This window comes from Mesoplodon bidens (genome assembly GCF_964165515.1).
Source record: "Mesoplodon bidens genome assembly, chromosome: 2".
Lineage (NCBI taxonomy): Eukaryota > Metazoa > Chordata > Mammalia > Artiodactyla > Ziphiidae > Mesoplodon > Mesoplodon bidens.
Window position 1 is genome coordinate 103,524,603 of NC_138177.1, and position 22,282 is coordinate 103,546,884.

At 44.1% G+C, this 22,282-nt stretch overlaps 1 protein-coding gene across 4 annotated transcripts in view; it reads left to right on the forward strand.

The window, feature by feature from the left end:
- BCAR3 (BCAR3 adaptor protein, NSP family member) overlaps nt 1-22,282 on the forward strand; it is a 254,471-nt gene that overhangs the window by 170,728 nt on the left and 61,461 nt on the right. For 3 of the 4 annotated variants that reach the window (XM_081226557.1, XM_081226558.1, XM_081226560.1), the window contains one exon: nt 5,117-5,156. In XM_081226557.1, coding sequence (XP_081082683.1) covers nt 5,117-5,156 — 40 coding nt within the window. Of the gene's footprint in view, nt 1-5,116; nt 5,157-13,379; nt 13,404-22,282 lie in introns of those variants that run through there. The other variant, XM_081226563.1, reaches the window with a different exon arrangement.

The following is a 22,282-nucleotide window of genomic DNA, read 5'->3' on the forward strand; positions in this document are numbered from 1 at the left end:
AGCTGGATCTAGTTTCTCACATCCCTCCATTGTATGAAATAATCATGTTATTATAAGCAATTCCGTTTTATGTTTTATCCAAAGGGACATTTGTGTGGCAACACCATTAGCCATTAAGTTAGTCTATAATATTTAAATAAGGAAACATCCATTCACTTAAAACATTCTCTAATTTAAGACAGACATAGGGCACTTCCATCTCCATCTGTATTTGAACTGCTCAGAAAAGATCTATGTTAGTGAAATTTTGTTTGTGTATTCAAGACGGAAAACCTCTTCACTCAAAATAGCAAACACTTATACATCAAGTGTCCTTTTAAGAGGGAGGATATTATTAACCTGGCTACTGATGAGAAACAAACTAAAATAGTAAATATGTATAACATGTCTGTGACTCCCAGCTAAACATCCCTCAGTATGAACTTAAGAAAGTGGGATGCTGGAAAGAATGATTTAACCAGAGTAAACACAGTGATGTTATTTAAAACTTAATAAACCTAAGAACAAAATAACAGGAGAGTCCAGTTTCATCCTGCTGCTTTCCTGCGGTCTGTGGATGGTGCTCAGCGGGGCAGCCTGCCTGACAGTGGGGCCACGGTGCCTGCCAGACTCTCCAGTTGTAAAGAGAGATGCATACAACATCACGGATTCACAGGGGTGGGGATTCATAATTGACATAAGCAAAAAAAAAAGATTAAAAAAGCTTTTCATTTACATTGCCAAGTTTCTGTGTTTGTTTTCTAGTGATCTCTTTTGGGGAATATAAAGATATGGTTTAAGGAGTGTTTGTGGCACAGTCTTGTATGAATAATAGGGTATTCTATTTCAAATTAGAGGCTGGGGCTACAGGGCCAACTGCTATGTTTTCCAGCTCATGTCTTCTTTCTGGTTAGATGGGTTAGGGCTAGGGTTAGGCTGGCTGAGAAAGGAGACACAGCACTTCTGCATTTAAATATAATTTTAATTTGGTTCGAGGCAATGATTTTTAAAGCTTTTGGATTTATAACACACTCACTCAGTTTTATCATACTCTCCTTGTCTTCCCTCTCTTGTCTCTCTAAAAAGGACGAGTAGGGGCTTCCCTGCTTGAGAGTCCGCCTGCCGATGCAGGGGACACGGGTTCGTGCCCCGGTCGAGGAGGATTCCACATGCCGCGGAGCGGCTGGGCCCTTGAGCCATGGCCGCTGAGCCCGCGCGCCCGGAGCCTGTGCTCCGCAAGGGAGAGGCCACAGCAGTGAGAGGCCCGCGTACCGGAAAAAAAAAAAAAGGACGAGTAGAAGAATACAAGGATCCACTAGGGCACCCCTTGGTGCACTGAACTAGAACTTGGATCCCCCTCTGCTCTGGGAACAGAATGAGCAAGGCTCCCTTAGCAGAGTTCATTTGGGGGCGGGGTCAAGAGGGGACTTCAGTTTTATCCCTAACCAGCAGCTCTTGTTTTCCTTCTCTTTTGCCAAAAGAAGTGTGTGTGGTGGAGGAGCACCATAGGAACACGGGAGTTCATCCAAGGCTGGGGAGACACTTGGGAGAACACCCCAGGCTTCCAGGTGTCGGGGTCTCTGGGCAGGAGAGCAGGGTGGTGGGGAGAGCAGGTACGTTACTGACTTGGGTCCCCGGACTCTTTAATCAGTAGAAGTTGATGAAAGGCCAGACAAGAAATTCAGGCAAGGCTTTATTGGGACTCGTGCTGCAGCATGAGGGAGTGAAAACAAGTAACAGGTACCCTTGCTCGCTCCCTCAGTGGGGGAGAGCTGGTCCCTTAAACGGGGTGGGGGTGAGCGCAGGCGCATATTGGTGGGTCGGGCCAGAGTGGATTAGGTGGTCTGCCCATCCTCTTGGTGGCGCTGTGTGCAGGGATCATGCGCAGTACCCTGCTTTTGCTCCTGGCACCTGAGAAGTGGCAGCTGGGTTTTGGCTTTTTTGTATCTTGTTCATAATTTGCCCCAACCGTGCATGTGTGCAGTTATCTTTAGTTCCTTATAGTTTCTTTATATTCTGTTGCTCCAGGAGATATTTGTCCAGGTGCAAGCACTGCAGTAATGGGTCCCAGGTCCCCGCCTGTCTCACATGGGCCACCCTGCCTTGAGGTGACCCCATCTCTGAGTGGTGACCCTGCTGCTGCTGGGGCTGCCTCAGGAGCCACTCATAACACAGGACTCGTGTTGGTTGTCCCACACCCTCCCCAAGAGAGTTTGAGGGGTCTATCCTGAGAGAACTAGCTCAGAGTTTTCAGGTACATCTCTAGAGAAAGGGAGAGAGGAACGTTTCAGCTTTCAGTAGGTAAAAGGAGAAGGATTTTTACAGCTAAATCTGGTGAGAAGAGCAGATCCTGGACAAAATTCTAAAAAGAATTTACTAAAAGAATGACCTTTGAGCACCTAAAAAAAGAGTTAAAATTGCCGATCATGACTGTGTGGTCTTGGTATTTGGCGGATATGTTCCCCAAAATGAATGAAATGAAGCTCAGGGAAAATATTTGACAGTGTTAGTTGCCAATGAAAAAATTCAAGCTTTCAAGTTAGAAGACTTGTATCCTCTACCATAAGCTTGGCAATTCCCAATACCTAGTAACTTCTGATGAGATCAGTGATGGTATTAACCAATGTGATTCTTTTTTTACATGATAAAGAAATGGGTCAAAATTTGGAAGATCTGCATAACTCAGTGAACCAGTGTTTCCCAGAATAGTGGTTATGGAATCACACATGAACAAAACGTCCATTCAAAGTGCAGGACAGAGGCAAAAGAGTAAGAGATATGGTTTCAGATTCCACATCACAGCTAACCTTTAAGAAACTACTACTTGTCAAGTTTTGGTATGTTATCAAAGTAGCACATCCATAATTATATGCAAGTCTATTAAAATATCCCTCCCTTTCCAATTACTTAACTGTAAATGTGGATTTTCTTCATTTATTTCAACTAAGACATATCACGACATATTGAATGCAGAACTAGATGTGAGGATGTACCTGTCTTCTAGTAAGCCAGACGTTTAAAAGATTTGCAAAAATGTAAGACAATGTCACTCTTCTCACTAAATTTTTGCTATGAAAAACATATCTGTTTTTCATTAAAGTGTTATTTATTTAAACATATAATGGGTTTACTTTAAAAATATGAATTAATATTTTGCAAGTTTCTCAGATTTAATTTCTAATATCAGTAATCAGTAGATATAACCCACATGAACAAAATTTTTCAGAGTCCTCAATTATTTAGAGTGTAAAGAGATCCCGAGACCAAATCATTGGTTTAAACAGTACACACCTACACTGTTTATCCATGCATTAAGACATATGTGTATGAATATATATAATGTACATTTTAGAACATACATAAAAATAGAAACTTGAAGAAGATGAGAAACAGCATTTCAGTGGTTCTAACATCTTTCTGCACTCCCAGGGCCAGACCACTGGGCCAGATGATTAGCGTAAGACCGGATGCCTGTAAGCCTAAAATGTTAATTCAGTAGAAAACCAGGAGTTTTAGAATTTAAAGGGGAGTATGACCAAAGCCCTGCCGACAAAGTTTTTAGTCACTAGCCGGGTGGTCCCATGGTCGCAAAGTCTGATGACATCAATGCAGTGTCCAGACTGCAGCAGAGGAGGTGGTGACCCAGCACAGCAGACGGACTTGGCTGCTTTGGGAAAAGATGCCTGATTAACACACACAAGCTTGGAGGCAAAGAGTATGCCTGGTTTTCAGGCTCTGAAAGACTGATTTATACCCCTCTTTGATGGAAATGCACCAGGGACTTTGAGCTTAAGCCCTTCTCAGATACTTTGGCCTTACAAAGGGACTCATTTCAGAACCTAATCTGTTTGCACATCCGAGAGGAGCATCTCCGAAGCCAGCCTGCCTCTGTGCGTGTGCCCTGTGTGCAGCCCTAAGTGGACAGACCACTCCAGGAATAGCTTTGGGGGTTGGATCCATTTCACAACAAGATGGTGTGCCCCTGAGCTGTGGGATTGACTCCTTGTGTCCCGGCAGGGGTCCTGCTGCCCCTGTTCAGGGGAGAAGGGCTGCAGTCTCCCGGGGTCTCTCCACAGAGGGAAGCATCCAAGCCCCCGAGGGTCTGGGGTTGAGCTCACCCTTCCAGAGGCAGCTGCTTGCTGGTAGTGATCCCCCGCCTTCTGAAGGATGCGTCCTCTTTGTAGATATACTGACACCCCGCCCGCCCTTAAGAAGACTACTCCTATGGGCTTCAGAGCCATTCTGTCCTTTAAAAAATGGTCCCGTCTCTGCAGGGTGATGTGTTGATTTTGTGAAGTTTAAGTCTCTGAAGGCAGCTGTCTTTTCACATAGTCTGTTGAGGGGGGCACTTTGCTGTAACTCTGCCGGTGCTGGAAACATCAACTCTCATGTCTCCCCCTCTTCTCCTTTGCCTTAGATCCTCTTCCACTATAATAAGTCAGCCTCCTCAGTGACACCACTGCTGTTTACTTTTAATTGTCTGGTTAATCCTAACAGTATTATGATAGACATGAGCAGACATTAAATGGGGAGAGAAAAAACAGTGGGGCACCAAAGAAAATTAGGATGAATTGCTCAGCTTGACAATTGCTCAGCTTGACAGCAAAAGAGAAGGGTGATTCAGAAGCAGAGCTGGGTTCAAAACTCACTCACCCGGGTGCTGGGTGACCTTGAGCAGCCAATCTGCCCACCTGAGCCTCCGTTTTCTGTCAAAGTGGGTGTGACACAGTTGCCTGGTCCAAAGTGCTGCAGGTTTGGGCATCCAGCCCTGCTTTACTCGTATCTCTCACAGCTCTTTGCTTCGGACTGTTAGGCTAATTTTTATGCTCAGAGTGAATCTAGAATTACCACATATGAATAGTCTAACTTTTGGAGCTTGAATTTGACAGGAAAATATGTGGAGCTTCTAGACTGAGGTCATGGTGGTATCCTATACGTCCTCCACCCCGAGGAGACACCCGGGAAAGAAATCTGTGTCTGTTCTAACTTCCTTATCTGCCTGCTGTGGGTATTGCCTGGGAGGTGGGCCCATCTTAATAATGTGAATGAATAGGGTGAAATAATGTTGGATACATCTTACCCAGGGTAAGGTTGCATTGTTCCCAATTGTTCTCATATTTATATTTTCTCTTTTCAGGGATCAGCATCTTCTGGACCCAACTCTGGAATATGTGAAGGTAGGAAACCAGGATTTAACATGTGGTAGGCACCCTGTGGTAATAGATTTCCCATTTCTAACACAGTGTTGCCAGATAATGTCACCGTCTGGCTTGTGTAGGAAGCTGGTTAGATTGAAACCACCAGGACATAATTTGACTGTTTTGGGCTTTTAGTAATCTTTGTAGGGGTCTTATGTCACCCTATTATAAGTTTACAAACTCTTCCCCTTATCTGAAACCCTGGGGGCTAGATGTGTTTTAAAAATTCAGAATTTTTTAGAAAGGTAATATGGTACATATATATAACACCCCCAAAAGGAGCTAGGGTCAGCATCCCATAATCAAGCCCATTATTTCAGCAGTGAAATGTGAGAATGTTCACATGAAGTGGGATAAATAGACTACAAATGATTTTACGTAGTTCAGGTCACATTTTGCCACCAAATGAGGTTGGGTTCGTTCTGCTGCCAAATGAATTATTTAAAATTGTCAGTTTTCAGAGTTTTTGGGTTTTGGAATGGCAGAGAGGAGTTGTGAAGCCGTGTTTACCTTCAGTGGAGGACTGAAGGCTCCCTGAGGCTTTCTGAGCCATCCTTTCCATTTCAGCAGCCACCCTCTTGTTTAGTGGCTAATCTGGGACCATGAGCTGTGTAATACTTTACTTTCCAGTGGGACTGACATTCAGTGCGTCTAAATACTCGACGCTTCTAAACAATCTTCTGAGCAGAAAGAAATGATGCTTTTCACTTCTTCCTTCTGCACCCCCCCCCATTTTTCAGGTGTGTATGTTTGTTTTATTTTATTTTATTTTATTTTCGAGAACTGTAATTACGGCTGGCACCTACAACAGAAAAGAGAACTCTGATTTCTCATAACAAAATATATCATTAAATTTTAGGAGAAATCATGGCACAAGTTAGGACTTAAGGTGCTTGCCTCCTAGGCGCCACATTTCGTCTTTATTATTCCCGCATCCTGGTTTCGGAGTATTTAGGCCTGTTGCTTTTTGTGTGCCCGTGACTGTGCCTGCCCCAGGGTTTTGGCATTTCTTCCCTTTAGACCAGAGAATGGAAGGTCTAAAGCTTCTCCTAGAGGAGAAAACTCTAGTAGAACCACATGGCCACTTGAGGCAGTCATAATAAAGTTTGTTGGAATGGAGGTGGATTTTATTTTTCCCCTCTCTTCTACCCCCACTATGTCTGAGCTGTAGCTTGACTGCAGCAAATGTGTAATCCTAAGCCAGCAGGGCTGCTGTGTCAGACTCTGGTCAGGGCTTTATAAATGATGTGTCTGCTTCCCTCCTGGATGCATCACATATGCTTTTGTGCAGGTTGTACACTGCAAGGAATTTGGGGACACTATCCACATAAACTATGATTTGACTTGACCATAACATAAAAAATGTGCCCTAGACTTCTGCAGTGTGTAAATCACAGCTGTCCTTTAGAACTCACTGCATGCCATGTTCCAGAAACTGGCTATCTCCCACTGCAGGCTCACTCAAGCTGTGCTCACCCCCTCCCCTTATTCCGTAACTTAGTTTTTTCTTTTACTAAAGTCCCAGCTTTTTAAGATAATCCAATGATGAATTCTAAACCTAAGCAGAGGCTTTGGGAAGAACTTACTTACTTAGTATTATCTAAGCTATTGCATCTCATTCATTAATATTGGTCATTGTGAGTTGTCGTGTTGACGGAGAAGAGATGTGAGGTTTTCGGTGCTTCCATCTAGCTGGGCTCCCCCTGCCTTCCCTGGCAGTGATAGAACTGCTCTTGGTGGCTCAAGGAGTACCCCCTTCAAGGACTCGCTAAGGAGTTCTGAAGGTTACTCTTTGCTCCCATCCTCATCTGAATCTGGTCAGAGCTTTAGAGATGAAATCTCTACGTCCCTCCTTGATGCATCGTATTTTTTTTTTTCTTACTTTGCCCTTGGTTTGGAGGAATGGCTTGGGGATTTGCTGAGTGAAGGTAGGGTATTTTCATTTGCCTCCATGGGCACTAAAGCTCTGAAAACACACTCATAGAGACCTTGGGCCTCAAGGTCTCAATGGACCCACATGTCAGTTGTCTTGGGCCAGCACAGGCCCGTCCTAGCATTTCAGACTTAGCTACCCTCTTGAGCCCTGCTGACCAACCCATGGCTCCAAGGCCTCGTATATCTGTGCCAGCTGGTGCCTAGAGCCTGGAAGGTGGCTGAAGATGATTGAGGGAGGTGAGAGGTGCAGATAAAGTGGATGCAGTTTGGCCCTCTGACTTTGAGCTGTTTCTTCCCTATCATCCCCTTTCTCGGGCACGGAGAAAAGTAGAGATTCTATGTAAAGTATGTTGCATCCTGTAGGGCCCTTTCTGGTAGAGTCAGAGTTTTAGCAGTTCATTGTGACCTCAGAATGGGGGCGGGGGGCGGGGAGCAAGCGGATCTCTGACTGGGTCTCATCTTGGCAGTAGAAGCACCCAGTTGGGGCCAACTGACAGCCGTTCTCATCCTTTTAGGAACCGCCTTCCCAAGTCTCCCTTACCATGGAGACTTCCTAACCGTCTTCACCTGGTTTTCCCAGTGCTCTGATTAAGAGCGAGGTCTGGGACCACCCCTGGTTCCTCGTGTCTGGGCGAGAGGAAGCACTGGAGCTGACCCATACTTCATGGGGTGATGAGGCTGCTGTGCCGTGGCAGGAGAGAGCTGGACAGGGACTGACTCCACAGTTCAGTCGTGTCCAGTTTGTACTCTGTGTCCTCCTAGCACTTCCCACAGTTGGCATTGCTGCACTTCAGTAAGGCAGCGTGAAAGGGGACCCGGCAGGTGGTTGCTAGGTTACGAGGAGCACCTCTGTGTGAGGACTCCGGAGGGAAAAGTGCTTGGCGGGGAAGCCCTAGGGCTGTTTGGTAGTTCTTTCATTTCTTCAGCAGGCTTACCTCCTGCTGGAGCCTCCCAGTGGCACCTGGTTACCCTAAGTGATGAATTCCCTGCTTGGATGTGATAAGAAAATTTGAGTAGATCCAAAGAACCCCCAGGGATTTTGGAATCTTATTCTCCACTGTTTCTTTAATTCTGACTGTTAGAGAGGGGAGTTTTGTTTTTCTACCTTTTTCTACCTTTTCCTTGTGTCCCTAGCCCCCTCCCCTCTCCACATTCCCCACTCCCACCGACCCAGTAGCTTAAAACATGATCATCTTGAAGGTCTGAGTTTAACTTTTGTATAGTCATGAGATCCTTTTCTGTAATCAAATATAATTGTTTCTCTTTCACTATATCTGAACAAGACCACTTCTTCCAGACTGGAAAGCAGAAACCTCCAAGCAGCTGCACCTTCCTTCTGCTCTTAAGGTAGTGACTTTGGTTAGTAGTGTACAGCTCTGGAATTTTCCTCTGCGTACCTAACATACTTTACCCTAGATAAAAACCAACTTTTTTTTTTTTTTTAAGCAGAGGAAATAGCCCTAGGCAAAATTGTTCAGTAGAGTTTATCTTCTGGGCTGCTTTACCTGCTTACTGCCCCCCATTTAGTTTTTGCCATATTTTTACTGCCTTTAAAATGTATTTACTCTGTGTCTAATTTTTTAGACCTGTGTCAGGTAGCTGCTTAGAACATTTGATAAAAATAATTGTACTAAAATGTGAATACATGGTAATAGCTCAGTGTGTTATCCTTCCCAGATAGCATTCCAATTGGAGACTCCAAGTTACACAGCCCCTAAGACTCTCCAGGGAGGGGAGCCTGGTCCATGCTCTGGTCTAATTAGCAGCATGACCTCGGACTTACCATCTTCTGTCTATGGGTTCTGAGGCAGGAGATAGGTGGGCCCCAGGCTGAGCAGCTGGAGTTTGTCCCCTTCTGGGGAGACAGGAGGGAGGAGAAGCTGAGCCCTGCCCAGATAAGGAATAAAGAGACCCATATTCCTCATCCTCGAAGTCAAGGAGACCTTCCCCACTACACAGGCACAGAAAGGATCCTCGGAGGTCAAAAAAGGAGGGGGCACCACGCCATAGTAGGTAATGTCAACCTACCCACATAGATCTCTTTGCTAGAATCCATCTTGGCTAAGAGATGCGCACGCACACACACAGGGGAAGACCCTGAGATAAACCAAATACAGACTCAGAACCAGGCAAAGCAAGATGATTGGCCCAAGGAAACCTGGAAGAAATGCCTCGTGAAAGTGGTTCAAACTACCACGAGGGCATGACTCTGCCTCTGAGTCTGCCTGTATGAGTCTATTCACATGTATCCTTTTTCCTCCTAATAAACACTTTACTTATCTCACTACTTTCTGTCTCTTTGTGGGAATTCATTTCTGCAAAGCTGATGGGCCAGGGCCTTGTCACTGGCCACTGTCCCTGATGGTCTAGTGGCTAGGATTCAGCACTCCCCCTGCCAGCACCTGACTTCAGTCTCTGGCGCCGGGGAACCAAAACCCTGCGTCAAGCCACCGCAGGCCAAGACGATTTGAGATCGGTTCCATCTTCCCCACAACCAGAAAACCAGGGGATGGGCCAATGTCCCTTCTAGTTTAAGACTTCTAGGATCCCCTCTGCCTGTGATAAGCTGGAGTGGAAGGGTTTTTGCAGGTGGTAAGGGGTTCTTAATTAATCTTTCACTCTTGATCATAAAATTGCCACATCGATTGAAACACGGATGGCATTTTATGTTGTGTCTCAGACATTGAGACCAAGGATGTGGCAGATAATAAGTGCCCACCCATCATATTACCTCAGAAGATTGGAGATTTACCCCCAACACTCCTACATTTGCTATTATGATCCCTGTGCTTTAACTTTTGCAACACCTTGAACCTTGAAACCTACTTTCATTTTCACTCTTTATTATTCTTTTCATTTTTTCCTGGGGCTACTTCTTTAACCTTCGGGAGTTGCCCTCCCCCACCCCATACTCTCTAAACTTTATAAATTTATAGTATTTCCTTTCTTCTTCCCCTTTATACCTATCTTCCTTTTAGACTGAAGATTCAAATTCTTTCTAGCTTCTTCACACACAGCCTTACAGTTATATTAATAGAGTCTCTTAGAGTGGCTTAAAAGTATATTTTTTAGAGGAGGAGGTGATTAGCTACAGCAGAGCTGGGTGTTGTTTTTTTTTTTTTAAGAAGAAATGTTTATTACGGTTTTGTGATTTTTCTTTTAGAAGAAATGTTTATTATATATTTTTTCATTTTAAAATAAACTGCCCTTAAGAAAGACAAATTGAAAAATAAATATAGGAATAGCAAAGTAGAGAAGACATTGGGAAGCCTGTTTTTTCAAATTAAGCAAGGTGTAGGCAAGGCCAGGCTGTGAACAGCACGGTGCCCTCGGACAAAGCCCGCTCTCCAGGCTCTGCAGTTAGCAAGTGTCGGGACTGAATGCAGCCTTTTGTTCCCGTGATCTCCCTAGTGAACGAATACCCTTTCTTTTGTCGTCAGCCCTGGTCGACTCTTGCTGGAACCACTTGGCGAGCTTTTCTAAGATGATTTGCGGTTTCTGAGCTTGCTTTGCGGGTTAGGAGAAGGGATGGGACTGGAGCGGTATCTCGAGAGGCGACCAGCGCCCTTGGACTTCTCCTTCCTCTGGGGTGCACACCGGCAGCTCAGGAGCCCAGAGCCACCTGGAGATCGGTCCTTATGGGGTTAACACTCCGAAAATGCTCTTTCTAAGAGGGTCTTACAGACTTGACAGACTGCCCAAGGCTCAGATCTCAGCAAGGCCGTTTCCTGCAGTCGGCCGGGGCTACATGAGGTCACCCAGCAGATTAAAAGAGGAGTCATTATGCGAATTCCAGCGCCAAGAATAAGTGCCCGGGTTGTGGGAGCCACGCTGGGGGCGGGGGCGGCGGGGGCTGTAGCCCACTCCCCCCCCCCGCCCCGCCCCTTTGTGCTCAAGATGGCTGCAGCCATGGTCACGGTTAAATAGCCGTCTTTGAGGAGAGTCTTTTTCTTCCAGCGGGGAAAACAGGCCAGTCTGCTCTGAATTAGCCAGCTCACAAAGCCATGAAAGGGACTTACCAAAACAATGGTGCGCTGTGCATTCCGTGAGATTTTAACGAGTTACATGAAGCAGATAATGGCCCGATGGCTGGCTCTGCAGGTTTTTGCCTGAGCTTGCACACCCAGAGAGCCAGCACCGCCCCCTGTGGATGAGAAGCCCAAACACCGCCCGCCGTGAGTGGGGAGCAGCCTTGGGGCTCGCCCTGGGAGCAACGAAGACAGCTCCCATCCAGCTCCTCCCACCCCACCCCAAAAAGTTCTCTGCAGATATTCTTGGGAGGCTTAATGTTACTGCATTTGTAAAAGATTGCTGAGGCAGGGTGAGAAGGCAGAAGAATAGGGATGGAGGACAGGCCTTCATTCGATGGAATCCTATCCTGCAGGTCTGTGAAAATATGGCCATTTATACAAAGTAAAACCTCATCATGAAAACGTACGTCCATTTTGAAATCTGTATGTGAATGTTGATGGTGACATTATTTGTCATTGACAAAAACTGGAAACAGCTCAAGTGTCCTTGGACTGGTGAGCAGATAAACTGCAGACCCACACAATAACATCCTCTTCAGCCATAAAAAGGAATTGGACTGTTGGATGCAGATAAAACCTTATAGTACAGACAACAAATCAGTGGTTGAAAGGAGTAGAGAGAGAGGTCAGCTGCAAAAGGGAATGAGGGAACTTTGGGGGAATGATTGGAATACCTTGATTGGGGTCGTTTCAAAGCTCACAGAACTGTACAGAAAAGGGTGCCTTTTACTGTTGGCAGATTATACCTCAGCTGAGCCTGACTTTAAAAAAGCATATTTTAGTCCTTAAGTGCTGCCACCTTACTAGGGGAAATTTTTGGTTGTGAGATGGGCCACATCAGACTGCCGATCAGATGGAGAAAGTGCTGAGCTTGTGGATATTTTACTGCCTTTGTTCACTTGACAGATGTTTTGGGCAGATTCTATGTGTTAGTAATTGTTCAGTCGAGTCAGGCTGGGTAGGAGGAAAGTGTCATCAAGAGCCTAACCTAAGATAGTGGCAGTGGGAATGGAAAGTCAGGGCAGGTGCTGGAGGCCTTTTAGAGATAGAATTAAGAGCTGTTCTGTAAGGTGTGTTGACAGTTCCTGGCAGGACTTAAATGGAGGTGGTGACAGAGAGGAAGCCACGGGCAATTCCAGAGTTCACACAATGCCTGGCAGCTTGCCAAAAGCCAGTAAGGATTTTAGGGGAGGAAAGGAGATTTCCAGTTGGAGACCTTGTTACCACAATGACATTAAGTTAGTTCATGAGCAGCTGGGGATATCATTAGCCTGGGGGAGGGGTGTGGGGTGGGCAGTTGGCAAAGTACAGCCTGGGACCCAATGTGGCCTGCTGTCTATTGTAGGCCTACAAGCTGAAAATGGATATTATGTTTTTAAGTGGGTTTTTAAAAAATCAAAAGAAGAATGTGAAAGTTGTAAAATTCAAACTTCAATGTGCGTAAAGTTTTATTGAAACACAGCCACATCCACTCATTGATGTATTGCCACTTTCTGACTATAATGATGGAGTTGAGTAGTTGTGACAGAACAGGTGGCAGAGCCTGAACTATTTACTATCTGTCCCTTTACAGAAAAGGTTTGTAGGCCCCTGCTCTAGACTGAATGCACGTACACTGTCCTTGTTTGTCCTCCGAACAAATATGTAGTAGGCTTTCCACAAGAAGTCCCCTCTTTCCATGCTAACTCTTCCATGATGCAGCCGTGGGTCATCGACATCACCTTGACCTTGCCTGATGACACAGCAGTGAGTCCTTGTGCAAGTTGTATGATCTTGCACAATCACAGAGACAATGCTGTTGCAACACTGCATGATCTGGACACACCTCAGCATCTCATCAGGTAGATCCGTCTGCTCTGAGCAGCAGCATCTCTCCTGTCGCGTTAGCATCTTCAGCTCTTCTGGGTGAACGGGTGTACGGAAATAGCTTGAGTCCTGACTGCTCTTGCCTGGGGCTTGTCTGGATAACTCCTCAGGCCAGATATTGCTCTTCCAGTACAGCCTGAGATGTGTTTTCTCAGTGTCCCAAGTCAGAAGTGAAGTCCCCCTAGGCTTCTGAACTTGATGGTTTGAATCAAGGTCAGAGCCTGGAGCTGCCCTCTGGAGGTGCTTGAGGGAGCCTGGCATGGCCTGTGAGTGGAATAATGGCAGGTTCACATTCATGTTCTGTGCTGCAGCTTTCATCCTTGGCTGGAGGAAGAGGACTCCTCTGAGATCCCAAACAGTAGGAGAGCTGGTGAAGAGACTGGAGAGCTAACATGTAAGCAAGGATTGAAGCTATGGCTTCTGACCAGACTCAGCTTTATAACTGGACTTCACAGCCATCCTCTTGTGGCCTGTTCACCTCTAACCTCATGTCCTGCCATCCACCTTGCTCACAAACTTTTCCATGCTGGTTTTTCCTGCTGCTGCCGGGTCTTTACCTTTCCCTCAAGCCTGGAAGGTTCTTTTGAGGTAGAACAGCTGAGTGGTTTGAAGAGGGTGCTTGGATACTGTCGTGGGTTGAACTGTGTTCCCCAAAAGATGTGTTGATGTCCTATAACCCCCAGTACCTGTGAATGTGACTGTATTTGGAAATAAGGTCTTTGCACATGTGATCAAATTAAGACGAGGTCATGCTGGGTTAGGGTAGGCCTAATCCAATGACTGGTATCTTATAAGAAGAGAGAAATTTGGACACACAGGGAGCATGCCATGTGATGACAACGATTGGGGTTGATGTGTGCACAGGCCTAGGAACACGGAGGATGGCCAGTGTTCACCACCACAAGCTAGGAAGGGGCAAGGAAGGGTCCCACCTTAGAGCCTTCGGAGAGAGTGTGGTCCTGTGACACCTTGATTTTGGACTCGTAGCCTCCCGAACTGTGAGAGAATATGTTTCTATTTTATTTTTTATTTTATTTATTTATTTATTTTAATGTATTTTTTTTGCGGTACGTGGGCCTCTCACTGTTGTGGCCTCTCCCGTTGCGGAGCACAGGCTTCGGACGCGCAGGCTCAGCGGCCGTGGCTCACGGGCCCAGCCGCTCTACGGCATGTGGGATCTTCCCGGACCGGGGCACGAACCCATGTCCCCTGCATTGGCAGGCGGACTCTCAACCACTGCGCCACCAGGGAAGCCCAGAGGTATACACTTTTAAAAAGTGTGGTTCTGGCAACCTCTGTGACTCCGATCTCTCAATCCTCAGTTCAGGGATGTTGTTATCAGCTATGAGGTCCCGGTAACTAACTCATCAACCCGCAAAAGAGAGGCCAGGCTCTTCAGCATTGGAATCGTTTGCTGTTAAGCTCTGCCCTCTAGTGGTAATTGAATGACACAACAGCACAGCGTTTGGCTGTGCGACAGTTTCTGTGTGTTCTGGGAGCTTTTAATATTAAATGTAATAGTGTGCCATAGCATTATATTTACAACCTCAGAACTAAGGTCTGTGTTTAAATTATGTAAGAAGGCAAGTCATTTTCATTAGCTCCATATAAGACAGATTAAAATTGTCAAGGCATTTTATTATTAGAATTAATTGTCTAACGTTCTTGGACTAACAGCTCTAAGATGCTGCAATACTGTATGTAGATTTTGAGGGGGGGTTGGCATCGATCTGAAGTTTCACATGTCATTACCAAGAAGTTTTCTTGGAAAAAAGTATGTTTGAATTGTGACTTGACAGCTGAAAAAAATGATGACTTGACATGAAGGAAGCTGGTATTTGGTGAGGCAGAAGACAGATATCAACATGTTAGAGACTGATGGGGAGACCCCAGCCTGCGGGAAAGTGTGTGCCCAGGCTGACTGCGGCAGGAGAGAACAGCAGGTGGAGTCTTCTGGGAAGAGTAGGGACTCTCATATTTATTGAATGGGAAGGGTGAGGAAACTTCAAGTGTTCCTAGGAAATTCTGAGATGGTCAAACTGTTAAAGAGAACAAGAATACTGAGCTGGGGAACAATTTGATTGATTTCCCAAAATTGTGTATAACTACATATTGCTTTGCAACTTCCTTTTTTCATTGGACATCATTCCCTGTTAAACATATGGGTCTACCTCCTTCTTTTTTTTTTTTTTTTTTTTTTTTTTTTTTTGCTGTGTGTGGGCCTCTCACTGTTGTGGCCTCTCTGTGGCATGTAGGATCTTCCCGGACCGGGGCACGAACCCGTGTCCCCTGCATCAGCAGGCGGACTCTCAACCACTGCGCTACCAGGGAAGCCCTACCTCCTTCTTTTGAATGGTTATCCAGTAATCCATTGTATGAAATACAATTATATTTAACCAATTTCCTACTGACATTTGGGTTCTTGTTAAAAACAGTTTTGCAGTTATTTAACAAATATAGTCATATTTGTTATATATGGCATAGTCATTTAACAAATGTTTATTGAGTATCTGCCATCAGCCGGTCACTGTTCGAGGGCCTGAGGATACAGCAGTGAACAAAACAATGTCCCTGCCTCTATGGATCTTATATTATGAGGTGGAAGAGTGAGAAGACAAAGAAGACAACCGAGTACACCATGTTCAGTAGCAATAAGTGCTCAGCTGAAAAAAATTCATCAGGGGAAGGAATTATGAAATGTTGGAGTTAAGGGGACATTGAATTTAAGTAGGGTGGCCAGGGAAGGCCTCACCCAGAGGGCAACTTTCTACTGGAGGGGCAAGTCAAGAGTGGTGTCTGGGGAATTCCCTGGCAGTCCAATGGTTAGGACTGTACACTCTCACTGCCAAGGGCCCAGGTTCAGTCCCTGGTTGGGGAGCTAAGATCCCGTAAGTCTCATGGCCAAAAAAAAGGAAAAAAAAAAAGAGTGGTGTCTGATGGGGAGAGAATGTAGCAAGGGCAAGGCCATGAAAGCCAGAGCTCACCTCTTCTGCTGAGGAATAGCTGTGAGGCCAGTGGGGCCAGAGGGGGTGGCCTTGAGGAGAGTGGTGAAAGCTGATGTGAGAGAATGAGGAAGGGGGATGAGGCAGGTTGCACAGGGCCTGGATGTCCCAGTAAAGATGTTAACTTCTACAGAGTGAGATGGGGAGCCATCTCAGGATCACTTTGGCCTGTATGTTGCTGGCAGACTGTGAGGGACAAGGGTAGGAGCAGGGAGATCAGATGGGAGGCCGTGGTGACCATCCAGGTGAGAGATGGTGATGATTTGGATCTGTGATGGCAGAAGGGCTGGTGAAGAAGGGGGATTCTTGACATATAATATGAAGGCAGAGCCTCAGGATTTCCTGAGGGGCTGGATGTGGGTGGGAGAAAAGAGGCGTGAAGCTCAGTACTGGAAGGGTGGCATTGCCTCACTGAGAAGGCTTGGTGTGTATTTGTGCGAGAATTTCTGTAAGATAAACACGTATGAGTAGAATGATTGAGTGTTGGGTAATAAGTCAAAATTAACTTCCTGGCAATTAAGGAGTTTTGTTTTATTTTTCACATTTCTCTCTGTTTCCAGATTTCCTCTGATAATCATTAGTGCTTTTATGATAGTTACTTATAAAAATAGATACTCCTCTATTTATATACCTTAGTCTACTCCATAGATTTGACGCTGAAAACTTATGCCTTAATCAAAATTATGTAAAACAGGTAGGTTAGATATATGAGAGCCTAAGTTCTTAAACTCTTTGGTCTCAAGACCCATTTTCAATTGTTACAAATTATTGAGGACCCCAAAGAGCTTTTGTTATGTGGGTTTTAGCTATTGGTTTATTGTATGAGAAATTAAAATGTAGGAATTTTTAATGTTTATTTAATTCATTTAAAATAACAATATTAAACCCATTATGTGATTATAAATAGCATATTTTATAAAAAATAATCATTTTCCAAAACAATATTTAGTGAGAAGAATGGCATTGGTTTACATTTTTGCAAATCTCTTTAGTGTTTAGTCTAATAGAACAAGCTTGATTCTCATATCTGCTTTAGCCTTCAGTCTGTTGTGTTACATAATTTTGGTTGAAGTCTAAAGAAAATCTGGTCTTGCACAGGTAATGTAATTCAAAAAGGGAGGAATAGTCTTCTTTTTATTGAGGTATGATTGACATAACATTATATTAGTTTCAGGTGTACGATGTAATGATTTGATATTTGTATATGTTGCAAAATGATCACAATAAGACCAGTTAACATCCGTCCCCATACATAGTTATAAAAATTTTTTTTTCTGATGAGAACTTTCAAGATCCACTTTGCTAGCTACTTTCAAATATGCAATATAGTATTATTAACTATAGTCACCATGCTGTATATTACATCCCCAGCACTTATTCACTTTATAACTGGAAATTTGTACCTTTTGACCCCCTTCACCCATTTTGCCCACTCCTCATCCCCTAAGAATCGTATTTTAATAGCCTTTTCAGATCACTAGAGATATTCTTCTTTGTTATTATACTAAAACTTGAAAAGTTGTAGTTCCATAAAGGTTAATTGCAGTGTGGAATCTGAAATCATATCAATGAACTTTTTTTTACTCTATTCCCTTAAAATCCATTGGTCTATCTGGCAATGTGAATGATGGATCTTACCCATGCATGATTTTGTACCATCGTGCATTGGTCATTTGAAAAATACTGCTTTGCTGAGATATGCAGATCTTCCAACTGTTAACATATTTCACTATACAATACCAAAAACTCACATTCATTATTATCGTCACTCATGAAAAAAATCATTAAAGTATTTACCACTCATGGTGGTAAATACACGTTTCTCAAAATTCTCATTTTCAGTTGAAAGCCGAAGTTTTAGCATTGGCAACAAACACTGTCAGTTGTTTTCCTTGAAGTGACAGGCTTACTTTGTTCATTTTTAAGAAAATGTCTGCCAAATAAATACTCATGTCTGAATAACCATTGTTTGTCAGACATTCTTTGAAGTAAAAATGACGTTCCATGAAAAAGCAGCTAGTGCAGCCTACAGCTTAATGGCACAATTGCTTTCACTCAAGACAACCACTGTGCTGGGTGTGCAGGAGAAGTACAGTATGTCTGCTTCCTGTCTCACCACACAGAAATTTCGAGACATGGACTCAAGGGCCAGGATGTAATAAAGTGAATACAGTAGTCCCCCTGATCCACAACTTTAGTCACCCACAGTCAACCATGGTCTGAAAATTCCAGATATGAACAGTTCATAAGTTTTATTTTATGTGGTGGTACAATATTTTTTTACTCAAGTATAGTTGATGTACAATATTATATAACTTACAGGTGTCCAATATAGTGATTCACAATTTTTAAAAGTTATACTCCATAAATAGTTATTATAAAATATTGGCTATATTCCCTGTGTTGTACAATATATCCTTATAGCTTATTTTATATCTAATGGTTTGTACCTCTTAATCTCCTACCCCTATATTGCCCCTCCCTTCTTCCCTCTCCCCACTGGTAACCACTAGTTTGTTCTCCATATCTGTGAGTCTACTTTACTGTCACATTCACTAGTTCGTTGTATTTTTTAGATTCCACATATATCATACAGTGTTTGTCTTTCTCTCTCTGACTTACTTCACTTAGCATAATGCCCTCCAGGTCCATCCATGTTGTTGCAAGTGGCAAAATGTCATTCTTTTTTATGGCTGAGTAGTATTCCAGTGTGTGTGCGTGTGTGTGTGTGCGCATCTTCTTTATCCATCCATCCGTTGATGGACACTTAGGTTGTTTCTATCTTGGCAATTGTAAGTCACGTGGCTATGAACAATGGGGTGCATGTATCTTTTCTAATGAGTGTGTTTTCTTTTTCTGACAATTTGTAAGTTTTAAATCGTGTGCCATTCTGAGTAGCCTGATGAAATCTCCTTCCTGCCTAACCCATGAAGGGTTAGGAACCTCCCTAACCCTTTGTCCAATGTATCCCATCCGTTAGTCACTTGGTAGCCATCTTTTATCAGATTGACTCTCAAGGTATGGCAGTGCTTGTTCAAGTAACCCTTATTTTACTTAATAATGGCCCCAAAGCACAAGAGTAGTGATGTTGGCCATTCAGATATTCTCTTACTGTACCTAATTTATAAATTAAACTTCATCATAGGTATGTATGTATAGGAAAAAGCATAGTATTTATATGGTTTGGTACTGTCTGTGGTTTCAGGCATCCACTGGGGGTCTTGAAACATACTGCCTGCAGATAAGGGGAGACTATTGTAATTCCTACTGCTTCATCAAGGACTTCTTAAGTGGAACTGGCTATTTTTTAAGGAAATACATATTTTTAATATTTAAAAAATAAATTAAAAAAACATGGTGGTCAAGAAATGCAGTGACTACTTTTCCAGTTTGGTGCCACCCCCTTGCTTGCTGCTACAGTCCCAGTAGTTTTACCCATCATTGCTTTTGCTCTGTCAGCATAAATGTCAACCCAGTGAAAAAGGCAAAAAAAGGTCTCAGTATTATTACGAAAATACTGTTAACCTCACAGACTCCCTGAAAGGCTCCCGTGGGCCCGCAGACCACACTGAGCACTGCCGTCCTAGAGGGTCTCCTGCTACTAAAGAGCTGTTATAAAGCTGCAGAAACACTAATACAAATAATCACTGTCTGTTTATCTAAATACATATTTTTTCTCTAGCTAAGAAAAAACCCAGCTTGCTCAACAATAGCATTTACATTTAAAATACTGATTATTAATAGAGAAAGACATCAATTTTCATTTAAAAATAAGAAAAAATTGAGGGTCTATCTCAGAAATAAGGGTTCACAATTGTCTGCCTGTTCTTTACAATTGAGTGGATTGTAAAGCCTCGGTAAAAACTAACTCTATTTCACGCGATCAAGTCCTTGCTCATTATATACTGTAAAGAGCTGGGCCACAGCAGTTGCTGTTCTGCTCTAATTGCTTTATGTTAAAACCATGAAAGCCCAGAGCTTGGTGAGGTCAATGCCTGGTTTATAGCAAAGATGCTCAGCGTGGATGTGTGAATGCAGTCAAGGGGTATATTTCCTTGGGGCAGGCTGAACTCAAACATTCCCCTGATCCTTAAGCTTTTGTTAATTGCTGTGTATTTGCCCATTCTCTGCTCCCAGCATGCATTAGCTAGCTGACTCTATTCATCCTTCCTGTCAGTGAAGATAAGGATGTGTCAGACCCTGGGAACCAGAGCATGCCACTTGGCCCTCTCTCCAGATGGCATCTAATTGTTCCTTGAATGACCTCAGTGTCCAGGCTGTAAGAACCTGGTCTGAGAGGCTATTTCACATATTTATTAGCTCGTGGATGAGAACTTACTACATAAAGCCCCCATTCACACTCTCAAAAGAGCTTTTTGTACAGAAGAAATGATAAAGCTGATGGACCGTTTCCTGTGGCCACCAGTCTCCAAGTGGATCCTTATTTTTCAGAGGCCCAGGTGGGTGCTTTTTGAAAGGAGCTGTGTGGTCCAGTTGTGTCCATCATGGTCCAGTCTCCTCCTCTCTGTCTTCCCATGGTCTTTACTGGCAGGAGCCTAAGCAGAACAGTGCCGTATCCTCTTCTCTCCCAGTTTGCAGAGCATTCTACGGTTGCTCACTCAGAGTAGGTGGTGGGAGTTGGGAATTACTGTGTCTTGGGAGCCTCTTCCCGTTTGGGAACTCAGGTAGGTCACAGTTTAAAAGAGTAAAGTGCTTCTAAGTGACGAAGTGGGAACCAGCCCTAATCCAGCCACAGGGATGGCAAGGTGGGTTCACCAGTGAGGAAAACAACCCCCATGTGGCAATTCATGTCTCATGCTTCTGTGGTTCTTAACTATCTAGGGGGTAGTCCCCTATCTTTTTGCAAATATGATGAATAAGAAACCTGTCTCTACAAATATGCACACACACTTACGGTGCATCTTCTAAGGTGTTTGTGGATCAAGATTGAGAATCCCTGTGCTATCTTCAAATGTTCTGGCATTGTACTGGGCATTGGAGTGAAGATGATGACTGAGGCCTGGGTCCTGAGGCCACCAGACAAGGACACATCATTTTAATTAGTGCTTCAGTAGCTGGATGCTGGAAGACAGGTTTGGGGCTGGGGCTCCTCACTGGGATGAATAGAACAAGAGCAATGGGTGAAGGATGCCCCATAGGGCTACACAGGCTGAGAACCAGGGATCCGTGGCTCCTTCCAGGCCGTGCCCACCTAAGGACTACATAGGGAACAAATTTGGGAAGATGTAAATATAATTTGGAAGTGATGCAAATTTCCTTTCTTTTGATCTAGGAGTCATGAGAGTTGCCCTCCCAGGTAATCCATCGTACCTGGTAAAGTTCTCCTTTGTAAGGGAATGTCTGAGCCTTTGCCTCTGAATCAGGTCCTCTGGCTTTCTACAAAACAGAATAGCCTTTGGAAATATTCTCCAGGAACATAAGATGCTGCTGTTGCCTGTATAAGCAGGATTGAGAGAGCCATTTATTAGTAGTTTCCCGTAGCCTGGGCAGGATGCTGGTTGTGGGAGCAAAACTTACACCTATACTCAGTGGCACAGAACATTCTAACTCTATGAATCCCTCTCCCTTTTCCTACAGGCAAATTCATGTCTGCTTTATCCTTGAGAACTCAAGACAACTCAGTTCTATAATGGAGTGTCCTTGGAGTAGGCTGTGAAACACTATTAATATCCACCCATCCCTGCAACATGAGTGTATCACCCTGTTATTAATGGGCATGTATCATACGTGTTTTCATGTAGCATCAGTTTATGTTGGCTCCTTTTTAGCATTTCCAGATTTAGGGATCGTGTCTTATACAGGTGAACTCTAGCAGAGCCCAACACAGTGTGTTATAGTTCACTCTCAAGTGTTTACCTAATCTCACAATGATAAGGTGAACCTGTAAATTCTCAAACTGATGATGCGAGCTAGGAAATTTATCACTGGGAAGGGCAGGGGCGGAGTGGCCTGGGTCGATGACTGTTCTCAGGAAGGAAAGCACGTCTGGACTCTCAGCCCTTGCATCTGCTTCTCTCAGCATGTTGACTGCATTCTCTCAGATCAACTTCTCCATGTAGTTGGGGGCACATGGCTGTTGGCTATTCTAAGCTTATAATCTTAAAGCTTATGGTCCAAAGGGAAAAGGGGACCTCTACCTCTGCTCTGGTTTGAAAAATCCCAAGGAAGGACTCTGACTGGTCTAACTTAGGTCACATGTACACTCCTGGACCATTAGGTGTTCAGTATTCTGACTGGCTTTCACAACCAT